The sequence below is a fragment of the Yarrowia lipolytica genome, chromosome 1C (genome assembly GCF_001761485.1).
Source record: "Yarrowia lipolytica chromosome 1C, complete sequence".
Taxonomy (NCBI): domain Eukaryota; kingdom Fungi; phylum Ascomycota; class Dipodascomycetes; order Dipodascales; genus Yarrowia; species Yarrowia lipolytica.
Genome location: NC_090772.1, coordinates 2,418,860 through 2,442,567, shown reverse-complemented (window position 1 = coordinate 2,442,567; position 23,708 = coordinate 2,418,860). Strand labels below are relative to the sequence as shown.

The following is a 23,708-nucleotide window of genomic DNA, read 5'->3' as shown; positions in this document are numbered from 1 at the left end:
AACCAAAGTACGGTACCTGAGGAGATGCACCAAGCGATATTCGAAGCTTTCAGAGGATATAATGGGTGATTACCTCGTATAGATTGTGTGCGATTCAACTCACTAAAATCACCAAGCTTTGTACGGCATTTTCTAGTCATTTTCACACATGCCACTTTTTTCGGTCTCAAAATAAAGTTGCATCAGCCAGATCAAGCCTCCCCGAAACATCACCACTCCAATGCTGCAAACCACATCGCGAACGGGCCAGAGCTACTGCCACCTGGCCTACGGCGAAGCTGACAAGAAGTCTGTGACCTTGTTCATCACTCGATCTAACAAGCACGAGCCGATTCCCTCCGGAACCGAAGATGAACAGACAGGGGGCCCCGGCAAGGTGAGCAGTCTTGTCTACGCGGTCCCCAAAGGCCAGGAGGTGCTGCTGACCAAGCTGCTTCAGTCCGAAGACACAATCGACACGGTGGACCGTCTGGCTCGACTCATTGTCAAGAAGGGAGCTTACAAGTTTCCCATCACCGTGGGCGTGTGTGAAGGGGGGGTTCCCGAGGCTGAGATCCCCCAGATTGTCAACTGGGTTGCTGGCGAGGTGGCAAAGGGAGCTGTGGGTCAGGAGGAATGAGAATCCACATCCACCATCCACGCTACGTGATTACGGCCATAACGAACCACAAAAACAAGACGACAGCATGGACACTCGAGCAAGGTCTGTTCAAGGTCTCCTTCCATCAGCGGCCAAGTAAAGCTCGTGGCGCTCCTTTCTGCTACTGTTTCCGGGGACACAGCATTCCACAGGTACTAATTGCCGTGTCACAAGGAGAGCTGGTGCATAACTGTCTACGGTCTGGTGCGCTCTGCGGCCAAATCACCTTGCACCTTACAGTTCTCCTACTTGGTTGAATATCCTCCCAAAGGGGGTCCATCTCTCCCAGATGCCTGATAGTAATAAATCCATTGGATTACAAACTCTCAATCTGCCCGTCTCGCCTCTTAGGCAATGACGCACAGCCTGAAGGACTGGCTCTGTCGTCTCTCTATCGTTAGTATTAGCCGTAGTCGAAGACTTGAATCTGCACGATACTTACTGACTTCCTGAACCTTTTGCTCGTGGGTCCAGCTGGGGTCGTAATGTGCCATATTGTCTTGTAGTGGTAGTAGTGGTGGTGCTTTTGTTTTGTCGTTTTTGTTATTGTCTACTGCAAGGGACTGGTGGCTTTTATGCTGTTTCGCGAGCTGCAAAATATCAAACCATGAAGTCATGGCCCCATCCCAATATCGCCAGGTCAATGTCCACCGATCTTGAACGCGCCCGCCAGTATCCCTATTCTACTGTGTCAATAGGAGGTGTAAAAAATACTGCACAAAACAGCCCCAAAGACACCCACAACACTGATCCATAAAGAAACGTGTCCATAGAATTACCACACACTCACCACTGCCAATGTCTCATCACAGACCTCTCAATGGCTCAAGTTTACTGCAGACCATGGCTGGGACAAAAAATGGGCTGATACACACAAATAGGACACTTCAATTGTAGAGCTTCGGATTATCACTTGGCTACCCTGGCTATCCCGATTACTCGTTCTTGGGACTCTTGGGACGCAACTTGTCAATCTCTTCCGTGATACTGACCAGCTTGCCGACTTTGGCAATCTCCTCGTTGTATTCCTTCGGGCTGAAGTTGTTCAGAAGCACGTCGGGAGAAAGAATTACCCACCCCGGGCGAGTCATGACAGGCAGGGGCTTTTCAGCTTGTTTCTGACAGATGGGCACAATGTGCAATCGTCGGTTCATGAGCGCAAAGTTCTCAATCACCTGGAAAATCGACTGCGGAACAATGCCCTGGATGACATGGTCGGGCGACTCCACAATCACGTCTGTGTCCACGTTGCAGTTGATTAGATGCACGTCTTCACTGCGTCGCACCGTGCCCTTCAATCCCATAATGCAGTGCCAGGTGGACGCCTGTACAATGGGGATGGGGCAGGACTCGCTGAGGGACTCAGCCCTGGGAGGGTAGTACACGGAGGACATGGATGACGGGAAAAACACCACATCTTCGGACCTTCGGAAACCCCAGGACTCCATGACTTTGCGACCCATGTCAACCTGCGAGCCTGGGACCCACAGAAACGCAATACTGGGCCGTGGAGTGAGCTTGCCAATCGGCAGACCCTTCAGCTCGTCTCTGGTGGGCAATCGGACTCCGTTTCCAAGGCTGCACTGGTTGGAGTCGCCGGGACAGCCCCCTACCATCACTACGTCAAATTCCAGGCCCTGCTTGACCCACTCTTCGAGTTTGGGCTGGATCTGAGGCTGAGGAGTGCGAGAGCCGAAACGCTTGCATGCAGAGAGGGCTACTTGCTCTGCCTTGAGACGGTGAAGCTCTTGCAGACGGGGGTAGCCTTCGAGGGGCTTGGCCGCGTTCTGAACGTGGCTCTGGGGGAGCGTGTGCTGCGTGTGTAAGAACACGTCGGAGTAGTCGTTTCCAAAGTTGAATGTTTCTTTCATGCTAACAGAGCTAGGTTTGTAGTCACAGAGGAAATGTGGAGAAATCACACAGCGGAAAAAAAGTAGTAAGGGCTGATCACGTGGAAGCGGTTAGTGTGCACTACTGAAGAATGAGTTAGTTGGAGGTGACGAGTTGGAGTTGCAACTGTGCGGTCCCCATAAGGCATAGTTTCAGTGTGAATAATGGTAGGAGCGGGTAATAGCTGATGAAATCGTTACTGGAGAGTACAAGGCAACAGACCGAAAAAGTCAGGTGCCAGACAAGAATTATACCCATTGATTGTAAGATAACCGACCAAAATTGTTACCAGATACTCACTGATTATGAATTTGTTAATTCTGAATGGTTGTTGTTGAAGTTGCCTTGAGGCTGAGCTTGGTTGAGGATATGTGTAGTAGCTCTTGACGTATGAATAAGAGGAAGAGTTGATTTTGCCCATATCTCTTTTTTAACTGGCCACGGTTTTGGCTAAAGACCCTTTTTTGACATTGAAGATGCGACTGGTCGGGTGAAATTTGGGGCTGGAAAGAAAAGCAAAAATAGTATAAAAAAAAATATAAAAAAAGGGATTGGTCTGAGAGAGGCCAAAGTTGTCGGTTTTGGGAGCTGCAAATTGCTATGGAGACTGATGTGGCTACTTGAGAGATGTTTCTGACGTCTGAGATGCAAATTTTTGCCTCAAAAATCGTACAGATATCCCAGTTTCTGCCCAAGCCCCAGACTAAGAACAGCGAAGTGTAGTGCATAATCGTGCATAATCGTGCATGCGTCTTGTGGAGAGAGTTTGGGTGATGTTGATGGGGGATGATGGATTCTACAACGGCTCATTACAGCTACACTCTTAGTAGGAACCACCGAAAATCAATTGCAGATTTCTTCCCGGGCTGTCATCTATCTGATCTACATCACTCTCGCTTCAATGGAGTATTGAGCTTCGACAGAACTCAACAGAACTCGATAGAACTCGACAGAACTTGATTGACTCAACAGAAGTTTGGCATGTTGAAACCTTGCCATTGAGCTGGCGGCGCTCTCTTAGGTCATCCTGTGTAACATTTGCATCATCTGATCCGACGATTCGACCATGGTCAGCTCTGACCAGCTCTGATTGGCGACATTGGCTCTACAGACTGCTCTGAGCTTCCTTGCTCCACTGCTCTAAGCTAAACTGAACTCTACTGGGTCGCTCAAATCCCAATATCTCAGAATTCTGTATGAACAAACGTTTCATTGGCCCGATTTTACTTAGAAAAACCAAAATTCTCAACACACTACTCTTCTCTGTATATCTCTACCGCCTCTGCATCCTCGAATTGACACCCCCAGCACCGATTTTTGGCTCAACTAAACTCCCAACTATTTTGACTTTGTTAACTATTCCAGGACTACGGCACTTGGGACGTCACGCTCGTCACTGAACATCAATAGCCCGGTTTAGTCAGCCGGAGGGAGCGTATTTAGTATCAATTGAGTGAGTGCTCAACTTATGTACTACTGGTATCGTACTCCAGGTACCCTACCAGCATCGCTACGCTCAAACTTGTCAGTCGCTACGCTTCTACTTGTACTCGCTTGTGTTCAATCATAAATATTCTTTTACTGATGACAATACTCGCTAGGCGCATATCGTCGGATGTCGACATTCACTGCCTAAGCCTTAGGGCCGGCAGCAATGACCTCGGGGATAGCCATGTCCTTGTACTTCTCAAAGTTCTCGTTGAACAGCTTGCCGAGCTTGGTGACCTCCTCGGTGAACTGCTCCTTTCCTCCGGACCAGGCTCGGGCGGGGTTGAGGATCTCAGAAGGCACGTTGGGGGCGGTCTTGGGAACCTGGAGGTTGAAAACGTCAAAGTTCTCGTACTCGACCTTGGCGAGCTCACCAGAGTGGATGGCGTCCAGAATGGATCGAGTGTACTTGAGAGGGCATCGCTTGCCTCCGTTGGTGTAAGACTGGCCGGTCCATCCGGTGTTGAGCAGCCAGGCGTTGGCGTTGTGCTGGGTCATCTTATCAGACAGCATCTTGGCGTACTGCATGGGGTGCAGAACCAGGAAGGGCTGGCCAAAGCATGCAGAGAAAGTGGCCTCGGGCTCAGTGACACCCTCCTCGGTTCCGGCCATCTTGGAGGTGTAACCGGAAATGAAGTGGTACATGACCTGCTCGTTGGTGAGCTTGGAGATGGGGGGAATGACACCTCGGGCATCACAGGTGAGCAGAATGATGTTGGTGGGGTGGGACTCAGTGACACAGGGCAGCTTGGCGTTGGGAATGTACTCGATGGGGTAGGAGCATCGGGTGTTCTCGGTGAGGGTAGCGTCGTCGTAGTCGACCTCTCGGGTAATGGGGTCGAAGACAACGTTCTCCAGAACAGAGCCAAACTTGATGGCGTCGAAAATATCGGGCTCCTTCTCTCGAGAGAGACCCAGGCACTTGGCGTAGCAGCCGCCCTCAATGTTGAAGACGCCGGTGTCGGACCAGCAGTGCTCGTCGTCTCCGATCAGAAGTCGGTTGGGGTCGGCAGACAGAGTAGTCTTTCCGGTTCCGGACAGGCCAAAGAAAAGAGTGACATCGCCATCCTTGCCCTCGTTGGCAGAAGAGTGCAGAGTAAGCACCTGGTGCTTGACGGGCATGAGGTAGAACATGACAGTGAAGATACCCTTCTTCATCTCACCGGCGTACTCAGTTCCCAGAATGAGCATCTCCATGGACTTGAAGTTGATGTCGATCGAGGTGTTGGAGGTCATTCCCGAGGTGTATCGGTTGGCGGGGAAGGCGCCAGCGTTGTAGATGGTGAAGTCGGGCTTGCCAAAGTTCTTGAGCTCCTCGGCGGTGGGTCGGATCAGCATGTTTCGCATGAACAGAGCGTGGTAGGCTCGGGCACAGACAATTCGCACCTTGATTCGGTACTTGGGGTCCCAGCCGGCGTAGGCGTCCACAACGTAGATTCGCTTTCGGGTGTTGAGGTAGTCGACAGCTCGCTCTCGGTTGATGAGCCACGACTGCTCAGACAGCTTCTTGTTGACGGGGCCCCACCAGATGTGCTCGACGGAACCGGGCTCCTCCACAATTCGCTTGTCCTTGGGAGATCGGCCGGTCTTCTTTCCGGACGAGGCGACCAGAGCGCCGGTGGAGTTGATGGCAGAGCCAGACTCCTGCACCAGGGCGTCCTCGTACAGGGAGGCCACCGAGGGGTTGTGGTCAATGTTGACTCGCTCGTACTCGATGTGAGCAATGTCGTAGAGTTCCTTCTCAATCTCCTCAGCGGCGGGAGTGGGCTCGACGCCCTTGGGGTGAAGTTGGGTCTGGTTGACGGGGGGAGACATGGTGAAGATGTGGATGTGGATAGAGAAGAAAAAAACAGCTCCAAATAGGGGGGGACCCAAGGGTATATATATTGTCGATAAAATGGGCAACAGTGCAAGGTTTGGCGGAAGGTGTGGATTTGACTTTAGTGATACTACCGATGTATGGAAAACGAGGATCGACTCAGAAGGACAGTGGAAACCGCTAGAAACACAATACTTGTACCATTTTGTAGCTCTTAACACCAGCTATCCAATGGTATACGTAGTTACCTGCCCAAGTAGTTCCTTCAGCTCAAGAAATGACCTCCAAATCAACCCCACATACCCCACATGTAAGCCAATGTAAAACATGTAAAGTGGTAGGCCAGAAAAAAATTGGGTTTGGCGCGGTTGGTTTTGTGATTTTTGTGTTTTTTGGGCGGGACACAAAAGTGGCCGCAGATCGCCGAGAAGTGGACCAATTTCACCGGAAAAAATACCAATGTGTTTGTCGCATAATCAGCACTATTATGCACTTTTCTTAATTTTTGTGGTATTGTTTTTCGTCGAGTTGGTGGCCCCTTCAGTACCAACTCTATGGTCATTTGCGTCGAAACGAGAAAACCCGCCCGCAGCACTTTTCGTTCCGACTTATTCCGAGCATTCCGGCCCTTCCGAACATGCCGAAACTTCCCGAAAAAAACTGAGCCGAGGAGGTGGAGTGTCGGAGGTGGAGTGTTGGGGGTGTTGTTGGGGTCACGTGACTTGAAAATGTGAGGTATGTGTCTGTGGTTGCAGGAGTCTTCGTTTGAAACTACTTTTTGGGCATTTCCAGGAATTTTAAAGAATTTTCAAGAATTTTACTTATTTCAAAAATAAATCTAAAACAAATCTAAAATAAAATCCCTTAAATCCACAGCAAGCCGCCCCAAAAAGACCGAATTGGCTTTGTCGTTTTGGCCCATCATTTTCGCATTTTTGTTGGTTGCTGTTGGATTTGGAATGGAATGGAATGGCTTTTGCTATTAGAGGGGTGCAATGATTGTGTTGTTTGAATCGTTTTCTTTTCTCTTCAGAATTTTTTCGTAATTTTTTTTAAAAAATTATATTTTTCAGATTTTTTCAGATTTTTTCCGACTTTCTCTTTTCTGAAAATAGACTAAAAAAAAACACATAAAAAACCACGAAAACCCTCCTCTTCCACCACCTCCCACCTCCTACAACCTCCGACTTTTGTCGCGTCGGAACATCTCCTGCATTAGCGCGGGATATTACTTGAAAGACGCTAATGCAATGTGTTAAGAGTTTAGTTAGGTCCGCGGGTTGGGGTAAACTACAACGCGTCTCAGACAGCGGAAAAATGAACCGATTTGAACTACGGAAGGCGCAAAATTCTCGTCACATCCCAAGCTCTATTTTGGTGCAATCTGTCTCTCCATATCTCCTCAGCAGCCCAAACTAAACTCCGCCCCCAAATTCAACCTTAGTTGACACATGTATAGACAATGGGGCTGACCACATACGAGGAATATGCAAGGAATATCAGACTAAATAAAATAAAAAATAAAAAATAAAAAATAAAAGAAGAGAAAAACCTTCCAAACAACGCAATTGAAACCACAATTACGAAAGAGAAGTATCATCGGAAAGCCCGGGATAGAGAAAAAAATCTGATATCTTTCCTCCCTCCAAATCGTCTGAAAACCCCAAACGAGCGACCCTATAAAAAAAATCTTTATTTTAATCTCTTTATTTTAATTTTTTTTTTCGTTCTTTTAGTTTAGTTCCCCACACACAAAACGTTGGGGTAGGGCTGTCTAGAGTCAACAGAAGGGTCCGTGGCGCCGTGCACTAATTATCCGACGTTTTTGCGTGGTCGTTGTTTTTTGGGATCGGTTTTGATTCCGTATTTTGGATTCCGTATTTTCCATTTTTAATATTTTCCATTTTTAATATTTATCCTTATTTTATCTCGTTTTATTTTCTTTTCTTTTCTTTTCTTTTCCTTATTTATTCTGCACCTCGCTACCCCTCGTTGACTCCTTTTGGCAACCTACCGCTTTAAACTCTGCCCTAACCCCACCCGGTTAATTATCGTCACCTTTTTGTCCCGACCTCGGCCAACATAAGGTTTGCACCAAATGTGGAAAATCGGACCCCGGCCAAACTCGTTGAAAAACGGCGTTAGCGGAACAATTGTGGGCAGTTTTTCGTTGAGCTGATTAGTCAGAGTTTTCGTGCGCGGGACATTGAGTCACGTGACTCCCTGTCTGTTGCGTTTTCCCGTGCGTTGTCGTGCTGGCTATTTTTTCATGCAATCCTTTATCGGCACGTGCAAGGCGATAATGATAATTATCGTGGAAATAAAATTAAATTAAATAAATAAATAAATAATCAGCATAGTCGGGAAAGTCGGGAACGTCGGGAAAGCCGGAAAGTCGCAGAATCGAAAATCGAAAATAGAAATTCGGGAATTCGGGAAAATCTTGAAAATGGAAAAAATTGATAAAAATCAAAACACACACCTTTTCGCAATTCTGAAATTGTCTAAATATTCTCCACATGTTTCTACACGTGGCAACGATTTCGGGGAGCGTTAATTTTAATCACGTGACCTAAAAAAGTCGGTTATACATTTTATTTTTGAATTGAATTGAATCAGAGCCGCACGATGACCGAGGTTTAAAATAAATACTAGAAAAATCATAAAACATTATACAAAATAACGGTCGAATTCCCCCCTCCCCATGTGACCAGCTCTGTTAAGACACTGAAATACCCGCGGTCGGGTTACAAGTAGCGTTGCACATGTAACCGAGCTTGAACTGCCCAATTTCTGTTTATCGTGAAGATCAGGGAATGCGCATTTTTCGAGAGCCGAGTCAAAATAGAAAACCCTAACCTTCGGGTTTAATAAGGTTTGTCGGAGGTGGTTCGGTTGGCGTATGGGAAAGAGGTGAATGTAATAGAATATAGAATGGGTAGAGAATTGAATGGGGGGGTGTTTGGGTACTGTTTGGGGCACTTTTGGGAGTTTCATTTTGGAATTAGTTTGCTTCTATGTGTTTTTCCAAAATTTCCCGAAAAATCTCAATTTTCACTGATTTTCACTGAATTTTACTGAATTTCAGAATTTAGGTATGATTTAATCGCCCATAAATGCTGCATAATTTTCGCATAAATGGCACATCAAGAATGCACTCTCAATTGTCGCGTGTTGCTATCACATGCAAAGATCGTGTTGTAAGCTATACGAAGGTCAATATGAAGATGCAATATTGGGGACAGAAATAGAGATATTTTCGAGGAGGACCTGATACCAAGCGACTCACGTGATACAGAGAAACACACTGGCACAACCTGCCTATCTGTAGGATATCAACAGGCTGAGTTAGATGGACCTTTCAGTACTGGATCTTTGGTAACATTAGTTGACATTAGTTGACATTAGTTGACATTGGTTGACATTAGGACATTAGGACATTAGTTGAAATTAGTTGATATTGCTTAACCTTACATGAGTTACATGAATCACATGAACTACATGAATACTTGAAGTTGATAACAACGGTGATTGTGCCTGAGATACCATATAAAATCGCTCCAAAAGCTCGGAAAGCTCCAAAACTCCCCTTGTCAATCTATGAACATCAGTGGATCCACCCTTAAGTCTAAGATGCTGGTGGAGAAGCTTCAGGTGGAGAGAGATAACGGAATCCAGGGGTATTTGGTACCTAAAGGGAGCTTGAGAGGCCATATACGAGGTGGGCAAGATAGAAAAGCGACGGATCCCGTTTTCGCGGAGATATTAGCGAAAAACGCGAGCAGGCGGGCAACGATAACGAAATTAGATTCAACGCGCTTGCGCCGGCAGCATAATCGGAGTAGGGTGAATGGTCACGTGATTGCAATTTCCCGCGTGTACTGTTGGATACACGTACAAGTGGACATGGGCACAATGGGACACAGTAGAGTACAGTAGCCGGGAATTGGAGAGCTCCAATGGACTCTTCCGATCACAGAGAAGACAACGGTACCAAATATGGCCGATATTGTTTGAAATTATCTCCTCTGGTCAGTTCTCAGGTTTTCCCTTCCAGTTCAGGAAATAGAAGATTATATCTTCAGTGAGACAGTAAAGAACATTCAATGGGCTCACCAAGGGTCAGAAGGTAAATACCGTTCTCCATTAAGTATGGTATTGTACGAGTACATACAATACATATGAGTGCTTGAATATACTTGTATGAGTAATGTTTTGTACAATTTTTTTAATTTTTTTCTTCAATTTTCCTATTTTTTTCAATTTTCTTAATTTTTTCAATTTTTTTCATCCTTTTTTCCAGTTTTAATTTTGTTTCAATTTTGTTTCAATTTTGTTTCAATTTTGTTTCAATTTTGTTTCAATTTTAGTTTCAATTTTTTTCTGGTTAATTCTGATCGTGGGTTCGATTATGATGCAACCTTTATTAATTTACGTGGGTTGATTCCGTTGGGATAATTTTTTTCATCAACATAATCATGTGACAGATGACTCCAGAGAAGAGCTACCAGGAAACGGACAAAAGTTCCGTAAGAAAACAGCAGAAAATAACCACAGTTATGTATATAAATTCGGGCCTATCTATCTCCATTGTATCTTTACCCTGTCAGAGACCATGTGGAGCTAATGAGCTTGTCCTCCCCTGGAAACGAGCATTACAACATCCATCTTTCCATCTCTTCCCATCGTCTGAAGAATGACACTATCCCTACAAAAAGAAACCCTTCTTTCTATACCACTTTTTCTCCATCTCCTCTCAGACATGTTTTAGAGGCGGTCGACGGTGTTTTCGAAGTCGATCACCAGACCCAAACAGTCCTACAGCTCTACCGAAAAGCACAGATTATGACTGCAACGGCCCACGTCCTATTACGGCATTGCTCGTAACCTCTTAACATGTCATTTGCCACTCCGCCCCCTCGAACACTCGTAATCTGACCCCTTCAGATTTGCCACCGAATCAATTAACTTGCCGGGCTCGTGTGACTTTTGTAGCTGAAAATAGAAGACTCAGCCTCGTGAGGTTTTGGCCGCATCCAGCAGCGCCAAAAGTGGTCCGATCGCAAATCCGACTGCACGAAACGCTCGCCAGAGGCCCAACGAACACGCTGGTACCGTCATATTTCCGACATCTCCACTCCTCAGCCCACAATCACCATCTCTTTTTGTATTTCTTTTTTAGCCGGACTAATTTAAAACATCCATCACGGGACAGCAACATGAGACTAAAAGTGAACTGTCAGGCGGACATGTCGGCCTGCGATATTTTTTTGGCACGTGAATTGTTGGCACGTGATTTTGTCGGCCAAAACAACCCTCCCCTGAACCGCTTAATCAGCAATACGCCTCCCTGCCCAGGCCCAGTCCAGCCAGCACAGTATTATTTCCATTGTCCGTATGCGTCGTGGTTACCGTGGTTTCAGGAACCTTTTATTTTTATTTAATTTTTTATTTTATCCAAACAAAGGGACACTCCTAACATTAGGACATACCCTGTGTTTGGATGGCCCAAATAAGGTTTAAATGAGACCTGTAGATTTGGGACAAGTGTAGGAGTCGAATGGTGCAAATTTTATCCGAGTAGAATCGATATATATCAAGTTAGGGAGGAAATTAGACGGAAATGAACATAGAAAGATACAATATAAATATAGAGCGAAGAAAACAATATAATTGGAACCAGAAAACAAAGAGCTACATTTCAATATCAATATAGTCGTAATCTGACTAGTATCTTGACAAGTCGCAATCTGACCAAAAACTTGAAACCACCATTGAGAGATAATGACTGGAGTTGGAGAGACAAAAACGGGTCTGTTTGATTCACGAGGGCTACAGAAGCCCCGCTTGTCATCTTTTCAACTCCCTATCTCTTGAATATCTCCTGTTTGACGACTATTACTGGTACCTGTACAATCCCACTCAACTTTGCTGAATTACATTCAATGGAAATATAAATGACATGATTCGAACCGTCTCGCTGTTATCTATCCGATGGTATTCCCGTCTGGTCTCTACCATGTCTCCTCGCGCAACCCCATCCATCACGCTGACTAAGCTGGGAAGGCAAACACAAAACTTTGCTGCAGGCTTGTTGATACCCTCTTCAGCCATCTCTACTACTACACTAATTGTCTGGGACACGCACATCCTGGTCATCGAGGCATCTCTCCGTTTCAGCCGCTTTTTGTTTCTTTTTCCGCATTCGGAAAACCAGTCTTTTCGGCTCCTATTTTTCGATCCTCCCCCCCCCGCTCGCACCGTTTTTTTTCCAGGTCTGTAACTCTCAGACTCTCACACCCTCCAAGTAAAAAACACACTTGCCACCACACACACCCAACCCGACAATGCTCAAGTGGGTGCAAGGAGGCGTTTCTGCCCTGACCGGATCGGCCGAGCCCGAGTACGGCGCCGAGGCCTTTGAGTCTGTGTCCAAGTCTGTGGACGGCAAAAACCCCTACGGGTCTCTGACCCTTCCCGAGCTCAACTGGCTCAAGCCTGCGGGCTCCAACGTGGAGACGCAGACCTTCTACTTCTTCTCCAAGGACGGCAAGCAGTTTGGCCACGTGCAGATCATCCATTCCAACCCGCTGGGAATCCAGAACACCGCCCAGTTCACCTTCCGGCTGTCCAACGCCGACAAGCCCGAGGAGAACGTGTGGAGCTCCACCAACGTGGAGGAGTTTGAGCCCGTGGGCCCCAACTTCACCGCCAAGGGCCCCATGGACGGCGTCAACATCAAGCTGGTGCCGTCTGTGGATGACGACGGAAAGACCACCGAGGCCTTCCACGTCAAGATCCACGTATCCGACGAGGTCAAGCTGGACCTCACCTTCACCCGATCTGTCGAGGGCTTCAAGATTGGACCCACCGGCCAGTCCAAGTACGGCGAGGACCTCAACAACCCCTGGGGAGCCATGCGACACTCGTTCTGGCCCCGAGCGTCGGTGTCCGGCACCATTGAGGTGGCCAACAAGGACAAGATGGAGCTCGACAACGACTTTGGCTTCTTTGTGCACGCCACCCAGGGCATGAAGCCCCACCACGCCGCCTCCAAGTGGAACTTCATCACCTACCAGTCGCCCAAGTACTCGGCTGTGGTCATGGACTACACCACCCCTCCTTCGTACGGAAGCTCGCGGGTGACCATTGGCGGAGTCGCCTCGGCCGAGAAGCTGCTTTTCACCTCGGCCAACGCCACCGTCGAGCACGTCGAGACCAAGGAGGACGAGGAGGTGGGCTGGCAGGTTCCCACACTCATCAAGTTTGAGTGTGAGGGTCCCAAGGTTGACGTTGCTGACGAGGACGTTGACAAGCCCGAGAACCGAGGCAAGGCCGTGCTGCAGGGCAACCTGACCCATCTCGAGCGAATGGACGTCATGGCCGAGATCCCCGCTTTCCTCAAGTCTCTGGCCTCCACTGTTTCTGGCACAAAGCCCTACATCTACCAGTTCCGAAACGAGATGGAGCTGGAGCTGGAGATTGACGGAGAGAAGATTCAGGATAAGGGTCAGATTTTCTGCGAGGCTACTTTTATTTCTTAAGCCACCACGGACAACTACAAGTAGCGCAACAAGCCCAGCGAGTGTGCGAGTGGGTTAGTCGTGGCTCCGATATGCCACGCTGCATTCCGTTTGCTCGACAACTTGAATGATGTAAGGCCTTGAGTCGAGGCAATGAGTATATAATCAGTAATAATGGATGAGAACAGCACGAGCTGCGAAGCCGTGGGAGGTGTGGTAGTAGAGCTGTCATGAGGCGAGTAGTGGATCACTACTACTTGTAGAGGCAAGAGGGGGTACCTGTCTACCGAGACATATGCTCTCCATTCTGATCATGTGGAAGCAAAAGTGACAGGTTGAAGTGGGTCTGTAGATGAAGGAGTTGAATCCTGTTCAAAATGAGGGTGGGGAGGCAAGGCACAGGTGCAACATGAGCAACTCGTGGTTCATTGCGAACGGCATTTTCTTGTTCAAACACTCCTTCCAAGAGCTGATGACTGTGAGAATATCACATGCACTTACAATACTGATGAAGTTGCCACGCTTTGTTGCCGTTCCCGACTCTTCACACTCACCGATGACGCCGAGTCTCCCGCCGATGACAACGGTCGTCTTCATGACTCTCGGCAGGAATCCTTGTCCACCACCATGATGATCCACTCGGGGCTGTTGTAGGTTTCCCGGAAGTCCAGCATGCTACTTATGGCATCTAAGTCGCTTCAAGTAGACATGAAGATCCCTCGCATCTCAACTACACAACATACGCCCAAGATGGTACAAGTATTGCAGTCATCTACAGTTGCAGGACGAAAACTGTGGAGCAACTTTTCGGCAAGATATCGAAACGAGTGATCCTTGTAGACTGCTGTAGAATCATTACAACAAGATATGTCTAAGCTGTCCGACTCTTCCTCTCTATGGCTATTTTTCGTGTGTTGAAGGTTCGAATCTAAGTTTTTTTTTTTTTTTTTTCTTTTTTTCTTCTTCTTCTTCTTCTTCTTCTTTCAAAATTGATCGGAAAGTCCATAAAACAGATGTAAAACACGGACAGGGACAATCGAAACCCTCGGAACTCCATAGAATGCAAGTTATAACACCAAAAACTAGCCACTCGTCACAATTACAACTCGTAGCTCAACTTGCTTCGAACTCGATAGAGTGTATCATGCACCGATAGTGCAGGAGTCGTGGACAAAGTGCAGGACTGCGTTTTGTTGTAATCACCTGTTGCACCTACAGCTGCTGGTTTGAGCCTTGTTTTGACAGTTTATCTTGTCGCCACTCCCCCCCAAAGTGTCACAATAAATAATTAATCAATTACTACATACTTACTTTTGGATCCACTAGTTCTTGACTTCGTGGGTGTTAACATAGAGCTCCTCGTTGGAACCCTTCTGCTCGTAGAGCTCGGTCTCCATGGACTCCTCGGACTCTGGCTCAAAGCCCTCGTCTCCCATCTTGGAGACATCAAAACCATGGGCCCGGATGTACTCGAAAAACTTTCTGTCCTCATCCTGAACAGAGGTCTGGGTCACAGGAGGCAGGAAGAAGAAGGTGATGAGGGCGGAGAAAATACAGAGCGCCGAGGAAATCCAGAAGGGACCCTGGACACCCTTGATTTCGTCGCCGCCCTTCTCAAAGCCCTTGATAATGAGAGGGAAGCACTGGGTACCGATGAAGGCACCAATCTTACCCATGGACGAGGCAATGCAGTAGAAGACACCTCGGATGGCTGTGGGGGAGTTCTTGGAGGCCAGAAGACCAATGTTTCCTCCGGGACCCATTTCTCCCAGAGCCTGGAAGATACCGTAGGCAATGACAAAGCCGGCAATGTTCTTGATCATGGACTCGTAGACACCAGCCATGATGAAACCGACAATACCCTGGAGAATCAGGGCACCAGCCAGAGTGATTCGGGGACCAAACCAATCGGAGAAGATGGCTCCAAGGAAGGCTCCGGGCAGGTAGAAGGCAGTGAGAAGCACGTTCCAGCCAAAGGTCTTGTACAGATCTCCATCCTTGACCAGCAAGTTGATGATCTGAGAGCCGTAGATTCCAAAGGGGAAGGAGATGAAGTTGTAGAGCATCCAGACGATACAGATGACAACCAGTCGGGGGCCGTAGTAGCGCAGAGCCAGAATGTAGGGGGGTCGGGTTCGCTTGAAGTTGTTCTTTCGGAAGGTGTCGGGCTCCTTGAATCGGGTTCGGAAGTAGAAGAGCGACAGAGGGGGGATGGCTCCCAGGCCAATGGTGATTCGCCACACGGGAGTCAGGTTGTCATCTCCACAGATCCACAGGAGGATGAGGGGTACAAAGGCGGCGACCACGAAGCCGAAATCAATCATGAATCCGGTAAAGAAGATGAACCATCGGTTTCGGGTTCCATTTCCCATCAGGGCCGAGGCCTCGGAGCAGGCCACAGAGCCGGCAGGGTACTCTCCTCCGATACCGATACCGACGAGGAATCGGTATGCAATGAGGGCGCTCAGCATTCCGCCAATGTCGTCCTTTCCTCCGGCTCCCCAGGCTGCGGAACACAGAATGGTGAAGACGATGAGAATCAGAGTGGAGGCAATCATGCCCATTTTTCGCGAGTGGTAGTCGGCCACAAATCCAAACACAATCATACCCAGCACGGTTCCGGCAAAGACAATTGACGACACGGTTCGAGAGTAGGTGGACTTGGAGTAGTAATCGCCATAGAGGATGGACAGGCAGGTGTTGACGGTTCCCATGGAGTTGTTGACATATCCGTCGGAGAAGAGACCTGCTCCGGCGGTGATGACGGGCCAGGCTCGGCCGTTTTTGCCAAACATTGGCCGTTGCATTTGGGGGTCGTTCTTTTCGGCCTCTAGAGCCTCCAGCTCTTCCGCCGTCTTGGTTCGACCGGGAAGAGCCATTTCTCCAGGATACACCTTGTTGAAGAAGATTTGGGGCATGTTGACAGAGAGAGAGGGAGGCGGGTTGGTGAGGTGAGGTTTATGGGAAACCCCAACTACTTATACGTTTGCCGCTGGACTTGCACTCCCTGACACTTCTCAACTGGCACATAGAGTTTGATGGTTGCTGGAAACGAAAAGTTCAAGTGACACTAGCACTTTTGGAGCTAGTGCTGACGGATTGGTGATGTACAAGTTGGTGTACTGAATGACAGCGACAGCTTGACGTGAACACAAGCAGAAGTCGCCGCAAACACAAACAGGAGTCGCCGCAATCTACACCCCGCCATTGTGTCACTCCACGAAACGCCCCAGACGTGGCCACATGCGCTCGACTGCTGCAATGGGTCCCGTCGCCGGTGGTTAAAAACACAGCGAGCTTTCTTTTGTCTTCTGTCCATGAACATGTCTCACGAGTCTAAAAAGTAGTGTAACTTTGTAATGCGACAGTGTATTCAGACGAGGTCAACTTTCCACAGCGGCGTCGGAGGCGAAATCTGAGAATGCCAGTGGACTCGTCAAGTTCCGGGGAGTCCGTTAATGTGGTTTAGTTCGTCCAGCAACGCCTGTAGCAAAAGTTGAACCGGACCCCATTCCCTCGGACAAACTTCATATGCGCCAAACTCTATGAGCCGTGGCATCCCCCTCCAAGTTTTTTAATGTTCAATTTTTAATTTTTTTTTTCTTCATTTTTTTGCAACTTTTTGTCAATGCACTTGTTTCTTTCTTTGGGCAGAAAATCTGTACGGCGACGGGAACGGGAAATCCCGTGTGGGGGAAACAAAGCGGGGTAGCGCGTCTGCGATCAAACCCCGGTTGCGTTGCGGGCGGGATTCGAACAGCCGTCGACTGTCGGTATGAGGGTTGATAGTCGTTGTTTGTCTGACCCTTGTTGTATGGTAAAAAAAAAAAACCAAAAAAGTGCATAATCCTAGACTACTAATGCAATGGCGTCGTTTTTTTCGGTTTATCACTTTTCTTCTTGACCATGCAACCCTCCGTCAGACCCTTCATCATCTCCCCTCTTTCCTATCACCCTTCTCGTCTCCCCCACGTGTTTTTCAGACGTGCATTTTTTTAGACTCCCAAGCTCTTGGAGATGAGGTAAGGCTGGCAGGAACAAGCCGGTGAGACAGGGCAGATAGAGATGAGAGTGAGACATTGACCTCCTCCTAGAGGGGCTGTCATGTGACTGGATTCATTGAGGGGTTGCAATATGGCTACGATAACGGCAATCGAAGAAAATGCCCCACTCCCGTATACCCCTCCCCTCCACTCCCCCTATCATAAGTACAACATTCACTAGCAACGGCCCAAAACCAGCCTATAACACACCACATCTATAATTCACGGGCTGCCATCCTATACTCCAAACACGTTTTCTCCCATTAGAGCCTCTGTTTCTTTTTTGCAACTTCCGCGGACACGAAAGCCTGTAGAGACCGTTTAGGGAGGTCAGACGGTTGTCCACAAGTATGTACAGTAGCACTACAAGTACAGTAGTTCTACAGTGTGCAGATTCCCGCGAGATTCCCACCAGATTCCCACCAGATCCGCCAGATCCCGCCAAATCCCCAACCGCTATCCTGTATCTCGTATACGGCTCTGGTGATTACGCAAGACTTTTCTTGGCGCCCCTCGCTTGCCTTCGCTTAGGACTTGGCGTTGAAAAAGTCGATTGATTGACGAATTTTGGCGGCAAAAAAGCAAAAAGGTTGGCCAAAGTAATCTGATGATCCCCGGTCGCCGGAAGACGCAAGAAAACCATGTATCTATCGCCATTCAGCTACCTATCCTCGTATATCCCGTCCGTAATCTGCCTGATCTGTCTGATGGCCGTTATGCCGGCGCTAAAATGCATGCACGTAGAACGACGCTAAAAAAAGACGAAAGGGACACAGACCGCACCTGCTTTGACCCTACAGTAGCTGGCCCGTCAACATTTCTTTCGCGGTGGTCGCGTGAGAGGTACGGTACTCGTACTGGAGCATAGCCGTGCCTCCGCCGAAACGTACCAGTGTGGGCAGAGCAGATCACTCCGGGACTCAGGACCCGGGACCCTGAACCCATCTCCTCTATCTCAGATCATATTCATCTATGCACAACCGTTGACGTCACAAAGTGCATACCCGTTGGCGGCCGCCAAGTGACCAAACAGCCGACAGACGTGGACAATGGCTGGACAACAGTCGTCTGGAGACAGCTCCACTAGAAGCCCACGTGGTTGGACGCACGTGGATACAAAAATAGACTGAGTTATAGATGTATAGGAGGAGAAGATAAGTCAGGGAAAAAGTGAATTCCAACGGAGCAACTGGTACCTCGTACTTGTTAGTCATGTCTCCGACTCATTCAACTTACATTTGATCATTTTTTACATGTGGAACCGGCCAGGCAAGGTTCGTGATGGGAGTTTGAGCCAGGGGAGCAAAAAAAACCTGATATTTTGAGAAATGAGGATTTTGGACAGATGTTTGAGTGGCAACCTGGGAATATTTTCATATAGTCGGAAACAGCCACGTTTGGGGGTTCTAATGAACTAGTTTCCCTAGCCGCGTACCTGGTATGAAGGGCTACAGTGTCCCTCTTCATTAGCCCCCATCTCCCAACTCTGAGAGACGTCTGTAAACAGATTGTGTTTTGGGGAGGGCGGCGACACCAGCCTATCTCGTCGAGCAGAAGAGATTGTGCGATTCTGAAAAAATAAATCAATTGCACGTAGTCAATTATATCCACAGGCGACTTTTCAACTTGTATGGATCTCTGCAACATTCTCAAAGACGGATCTCCGACAGATGCTCTCAGTTTTTGACTCATGTTTAGATTGTCGAGTTTACGAGCAAAAGAGCCGTGTTTATTTTTTCATACGAGAAGCTCGTATAGGACGCTGAAGGCACATGAGTCTCGTTCTCGTACATACTCCTTTGTCCCCCAGACTCGTCGCATTCTGCTTTCACCACTGCTGCTTTTTTCTCATTCCACTTTTTGCTCATTCCACTTTTTTCCGATCACAGTCGACTGGCCCACCATCTGCGTCTAGGAAGCCATGAAAAGCAGCTACAGTAGCCCACTTGGCAATCGTGGCCGGTCTAATGCTCTTGGCTGCCTTGGTGGTTAACTTGGTGGCGCCTTGGCGGCAGGAGCATTGCTGTTATGGCTGCCAGGGACCGAGATAAGTCCCGTGGAGATGGCGGAGATGGCGATAACGGCCGGAAACGACCGGGAGCAACATTGCTGGTTTGTTTTCCGCGTCAGTGTCAGTGTCAGTGTCAATCGCGATCAGCGAGTCTCTTGAGTCATTCCTGAGTCATGACCGTGCAAAACAACAGACAGATACCCCTACCATGTTAGACGGATACCACGATGGCGTTAGACAGATACCACAACGCGATAGGAATATGTCGACTACTGTACTGGACGGTATATTCATGGCAAGCCGAGTACGGTAGTCTTCCTTGCAGTGACGCCTACAGGTATCGAACATGTCGTCTGACATTCCTTCACACCAGCCCACTGACACATGACGTTTCCATGCCGATTCTGTGCAGAGCAGTCCGAATACGTTCATGCCACCCTTCATATCTGTTTGCTTGGCACCAGATATTGATATCGCCAACACGTGTCGTCAACAGACCAACGATATGAGACGACACTGGCAACAGATAGTGCGATGACATAGACAACACCTCGGCAACAAGTCCTGGCCAATGGAATGATGGAGACCAGTCACGAGCCGGGATCTCGGCAGATATTGGCTACTGAGAGCTTTAGGACACACCTATGGTGACGGTAACACGGTCTCCAGCGGCGATACAGATCCATAGACATCCCCGTCCTCACCCATTCACGTGACTGTCCTGACTCAGGGGCAGCTACGCCGCGTGCTGTGGAGTTGAGTTTCAACTCACGTGACCCACGTGACCCACGCACTCATGCTAGTTGTTTACACGGTTTCCAATCTTGTCTGACTATGGTACGAGTACACACTTGTAACTGTCCCAAGCCATCGTCCGATTGGCGGACTTGTGAGGTGGTAATGAGAATGGTTATTACCTCCAACCAATCAACAATGTTCAATAACCAATTGGGTCGATCGTCCGACCTCCTCCCATCATGCCTCACTCAGAGCCTCGTCATGGGTTGTTTACACTAGTGTCAATCCAAGACTCGGCGGCAATCAAAGATTCGGCGGCAATCAAAGACTCGGCAGCGACTCTGTTGTCCAACTGGTGATACTCCATCTGATATCCAACAGATACGTTGCGGTGATATCATCTAGAAAGGTGAAACTCCCATCCGCGACCTCTACGATGCGACCAATACCTGATAGACCAGAATCACCTTCCCGTCTAGATGTACTCGTACTCTTCCCGTCATTCAAACACAAGATTACTGATTACTTATAAAAAGGGGGCCTGTGGTAGGCACGTTATTTCTCCGAGTTTTTTTTGTCGAGCTCATCCAGTCTACTGAATAGCCTCCAACTTGGAAGGAAGATGCTCCTGCTCGTCGCTGCTATGCTGGGGCTCGTGGCCCTCCTTGAACTCGGTCTGGTCCTCGGAGGAGGCGTTGGCGCCATCGGCAAACTCAGCGTCGCCCATGAGAGTCACGTCGAAGCCGTGGCCCACCAGGTACTCTCGGAAGAGCCGGTCCTCGTCCTGGATGGTCTCCTGGGTGATGGAGGGCAGCAGGAAGTAGGCCAGAACGGCCGAGAGAATGTTCATGGAACACGAGACCCAAAAGGGGCCCTGCTGACCCTCGACGGAGTCGGGGTCGCCGTGTCCCACCGACTTCTGGATGGCAGGGAAACAATAGGTTCCCACAAAGGCACCAATCTTGCCAATGGCGGCAGCAATGGCGTAGTATTGGCCTCGGATGGGAGTGGCACAGGTCTTGGAGGCAATCAGACCAATCTGGTCTCCGGGACCAAACTCTCCAAGCGCCAGAAACACGCCATACATACAAATGAAGCCCGCCACGTTCTCGGGCTTACTCAGATGGGTGTAAATACCGGCCATGATATATCCAACCACGGCCTGTGCAACTACTCCGATGATCAGGGTCAGACGGGGACCCAGGTAGTCGGCGCAGATGGCTCCGAGGAACGAGCCGGGTAGATACCACAGGTTGATGATGGTGGTGTATCCAAAGTTCTTGATTAGCGACTGGTTGGGGTTCAGGTTGTCCAAAATACTGGACGCATAGAGTCCGTAGGAGTACGAGGCCCAGTCGTAGATGAACCAAATGAGCGACACACAGGCCAGACGGACTCCGTAGTACTTGATGGCCAGCCAGTAGGGGAATCGGGTTCGCTTGAAGTTGTTTTTCATGAACGACGGGTTCTCCTTGAACTTGGTTCGCAGGTAGAAGAGACCCAGAGGAGGAATGGCGCCCAGTCCGAGGGTCAGACGCCACACGGCCTGCAAATGTCGGTCGTGGAAGATCCACCACAGAACACAGGGAACAAACGCCGAGCATACAAAGCCGAAATCAATCATAAAGTTGGTGAAGAGAATGAACCATCGGTTTCGGGTACCTCGACCCATGATGGCCGAGGCTTCTGCACAGGCCACTGATCCGGCCGGGTATTCTCCTCCCAGACCGATACCCATGAAGAATCGGTAGGTGATGAGTGCCGCCAACATTCCGTCCATGTTCTTTTTGCCTCCAGCTCCCCACGAGCCCGAGCATAGAATGGTGAAGATGATGAGGATCATGGTGGAGATTACCATGCCCAGCTTTCGGGAATGGTAGTCAGCAACGTAGCCAAACACCAGCATGCCCACCACGGTTCCCACAAACACAATGGCCGGCAGAATCTGCGACTTTCGGCTTGCAGAGTACTCTTTGCCGTAGATTCGCTTGAGAACGGTGGTGACAGTTCCCATGGAGTTGTTGACGTATCCGTCGGAGAAAAGACCTGCTCCGGCGGTCATGACGGGCCAGGCCTTTCCGTTTTTGCCCCACACAGTTCGAGGGGTGCCGTCTTCGTTGACATCCTCCACATGGGCGTCATAATGGGTTCCAGGCAGACCCTCGGCCGCCTCGGCGTCCTGGTAGACGGGATCTTTGGATTGTTGGTCTCGGGCCTTGTCTCGAGCCGACCAGGGGAAGTACAGCTCGTCTCGGATGACAGATCCGTTGAAATGGCGTTTCCAGCTCATTGCGGGCGGTGTTGGATGGTGAATTGGAGCGTCAGTGGATCCGTCCATGGTTATAACGAGAAAATTAGCGTCGGTGAAAAAACGCCAATGCTGGATACGGTCAAAGTTGGAAAAAAGATTGCACAGAGTTGAGAAAAAGCGGTGGCCGACTTATCCACGTGCTCCAAATAGGGCCTTAAAGTTTGAATGCCGTCTCACCACCCACTGAACCTAATGGGATGCACGGCGATGGTGTCGTGCACATGCCAAGACGCCAAGCCCTGCCTTGTGTATATTGCGCGACTTATCAGGCGTGAGAGAAGCAGGCGTCCAGCCCGGTGACAGCTGACCGTGAGCGAAATCGCACCGAGACTTGTACATTGATCCACCTTGTCCCAGACTACCGCAAAATCAAAGTTAATAGACCTTATCTATCAGCCAATACATGGACTCACAGCACCCATGTGGACATTGGCTTTTGCAAAAGATGCAGAGAGTCTATATATACATGTTCAGGAAGTGGTTGACAAACCTTTAGCAGTGGGTTATGGGTTATAAATCCACGGAGATGATGGGTGGGTGCGATTTGGTTCCTTTCAACGGGGAGCTGTGGTCTTTTGGCCCGAGTCGACGACAGAAGACCATGGCCTCCACTCTGCGGCGGCTGTAGACATGCCGTGTCCTGGCTTTCTCAGCCTCCCCATAAACACGGAACCTAGATAAGTCTAGACTCACGCGACCAATGGCTAACTTGCCAGTAGTGAGAAAATACTTTTAAGACCCACGATTCCGCGATTCCATGTGTGCCGTGAAAGAGAGTGTGTATGCAGCCTGGTTTCTTGTACTCGGCAGGGCAAGTAGATGCTGTAGATCAAGTTGACCTCGAAGAATTGTTCAAGCACATTGTATTGCTGGCTGTCTCAAACCTTCTGGCTTAGGAGGGGAACCACCGATACTGCGGCGTCTGTAATTGGCCGGGGGCTTGGTCAAACATTGGTAAAACTTGGAAATGTGTCAAAGACCCAGACAAGTGCCCGTAGACGGTGCCAGGTACGGCCCAAGACTCGGTAGGCGCCAGATGCGCACTAGTAGATAACTCTATTGTCGACATTAAACCACGATTTGGGCTGGAAAAGAAAAGGAACAGACGAACAAGGACAGAACAATCAACGTGGATCCGATGGGTGGACAATCAACGTGCAAGTAGGTACAACGGTAACGTTGATCGGTGGCGGATGGGGTTGAGAAGTCGACTAGCGACCTTTACCAGTCCACCAACGTGTAACA

At 48.9% G+C, this 23,708-nt stretch overlaps 9 protein-coding genes across 9 annotated transcripts; 5 read left to right on the top strand and 4 right to left on the bottom strand.

The window, feature by feature from the left end:
• Nucleotides 1–220: 220 nt before the first annotated feature.
• On the top strand, nucleotides 221–897 carry YALI1_C24419g (uncharacterized protein; the record flags this gene model as incomplete). Its single annotated transcript, XM_068282446.1, has 2 exons — nucleotides 221–527; nucleotides 587–897. The coding sequence occupies 2 exons, from the start codon at nucleotides 221–223 to the stop codon at nucleotides 895–897; spliced, it is 618 nt and encodes a 205-aa protein (XP_068138547.1).
• A 678-nt stretch (nucleotides 898–1,575) lies between these two features.
• YALI1_C24400g (uncharacterized protein) lies at nucleotides 1,576–2,511 on the bottom strand (the record flags this gene model as incomplete). Its single annotated transcript, XM_501929.1, has 1 exon — nucleotides 1,576–2,511. The coding sequence occupies one exon, from the start codon at nucleotides 2,509–2,511 to the stop codon at nucleotides 1,576–1,578; it is 936 nt and encodes a 311-aa protein (XP_501929.1).
• Nucleotides 2,512–4,162: 1,651 nt separating this feature from the next.
• On the bottom strand, nucleotides 4,163–5,833 carry YALI1_C24367g (uncharacterized protein; the record flags this gene model as incomplete). Its single annotated transcript, XM_501928.3, has 1 exon — nucleotides 4,163–5,833. One exon carries the CDS (start codon nucleotides 5,831–5,833, stop codon nucleotides 4,163–4,165), a length of 1,671 nt encoding a protein of 556 aa, XP_501928.1.
• Nucleotides 5,834–12,184: 6,351 nt separating this feature from the next.
• Nucleotides 12,185–13,381, top strand: YALI1_C24303g (uncharacterized protein; the record flags this gene model as incomplete). Its single annotated transcript, XM_501927.1, has 1 exon — nucleotides 12,185–13,381. One exon carries the CDS (start codon nucleotides 12,185–12,187, stop codon nucleotides 13,379–13,381), a length of 1,197 nt encoding a protein of 398 aa, XP_501927.1.
• Nucleotides 13,382–14,682: 1,301 nt separating this feature from the next.
• On the bottom strand, nucleotides 14,683–16,278 carry YALI1_C24262g (uncharacterized protein; the record flags this gene model as incomplete). Its single annotated transcript, XM_501926.3, has 1 exon — nucleotides 14,683–16,278. The coding sequence occupies one exon, from the start codon at nucleotides 16,276–16,278 to the stop codon at nucleotides 14,683–14,685; it is 1,596 nt and encodes a 531-aa protein (XP_501926.1).
• A 3,046-nt stretch (nucleotides 16,279–19,324) lies between these two features.
• Nucleotides 19,325–19,584, top strand: YALI1_C24231g (uncharacterized protein; the record flags this gene model as incomplete). Its single annotated transcript, XM_068282445.1, has 2 exons — nucleotides 19,325–19,365; nucleotides 19,419–19,584. 2 exons carry the CDS (start codon nucleotides 19,325–19,327, stop codon nucleotides 19,582–19,584), a joined length of 207 nt encoding a protein of 68 aa, XP_068138546.1.
• A 474-nt stretch (nucleotides 19,585–20,058) lies between these two features.
• Nucleotides 20,059–20,684, top strand: YALI1_C24222g (uncharacterized protein; the record flags this gene model as incomplete). The annotated part of the gene is made up of 2 exons (XM_068282444.1): nucleotides 20,059–20,110; nucleotides 20,320–20,684. The coding sequence occupies 2 exons, from the start codon at nucleotides 20,059–20,061 to the stop codon at nucleotides 20,682–20,684; spliced, it is 417 nt and encodes a 138-aa protein (XP_068138545.1).
• A 60-nt stretch (nucleotides 20,685–20,744) lies between these two features.
• On the bottom strand, nucleotides 20,745–22,490 carry YALI1_C24200g (uncharacterized protein; the record flags this gene model as incomplete). The annotated part of the gene is made up of 1 exon (XM_501925.3): nucleotides 20,745–22,490. One exon carries the CDS (start codon nucleotides 22,488–22,490, stop codon nucleotides 20,745–20,747), a length of 1,746 nt encoding a protein of 581 aa, XP_501925.3.
• On the top strand, nucleotides 22,489–22,948 carry YALI1_C24198g (uncharacterized protein; the record flags this gene model as incomplete). The annotated part of the gene is made up of 2 exons (XM_068282443.1): nucleotides 22,489–22,633; nucleotides 22,740–22,948. 2 exons carry the CDS (start codon nucleotides 22,489–22,491, stop codon nucleotides 22,946–22,948), a joined length of 354 nt encoding a protein of 117 aa, XP_068138544.1.
• Between the last annotated feature and the right edge of the window lie 760 nt (nucleotides 22,949–23,708).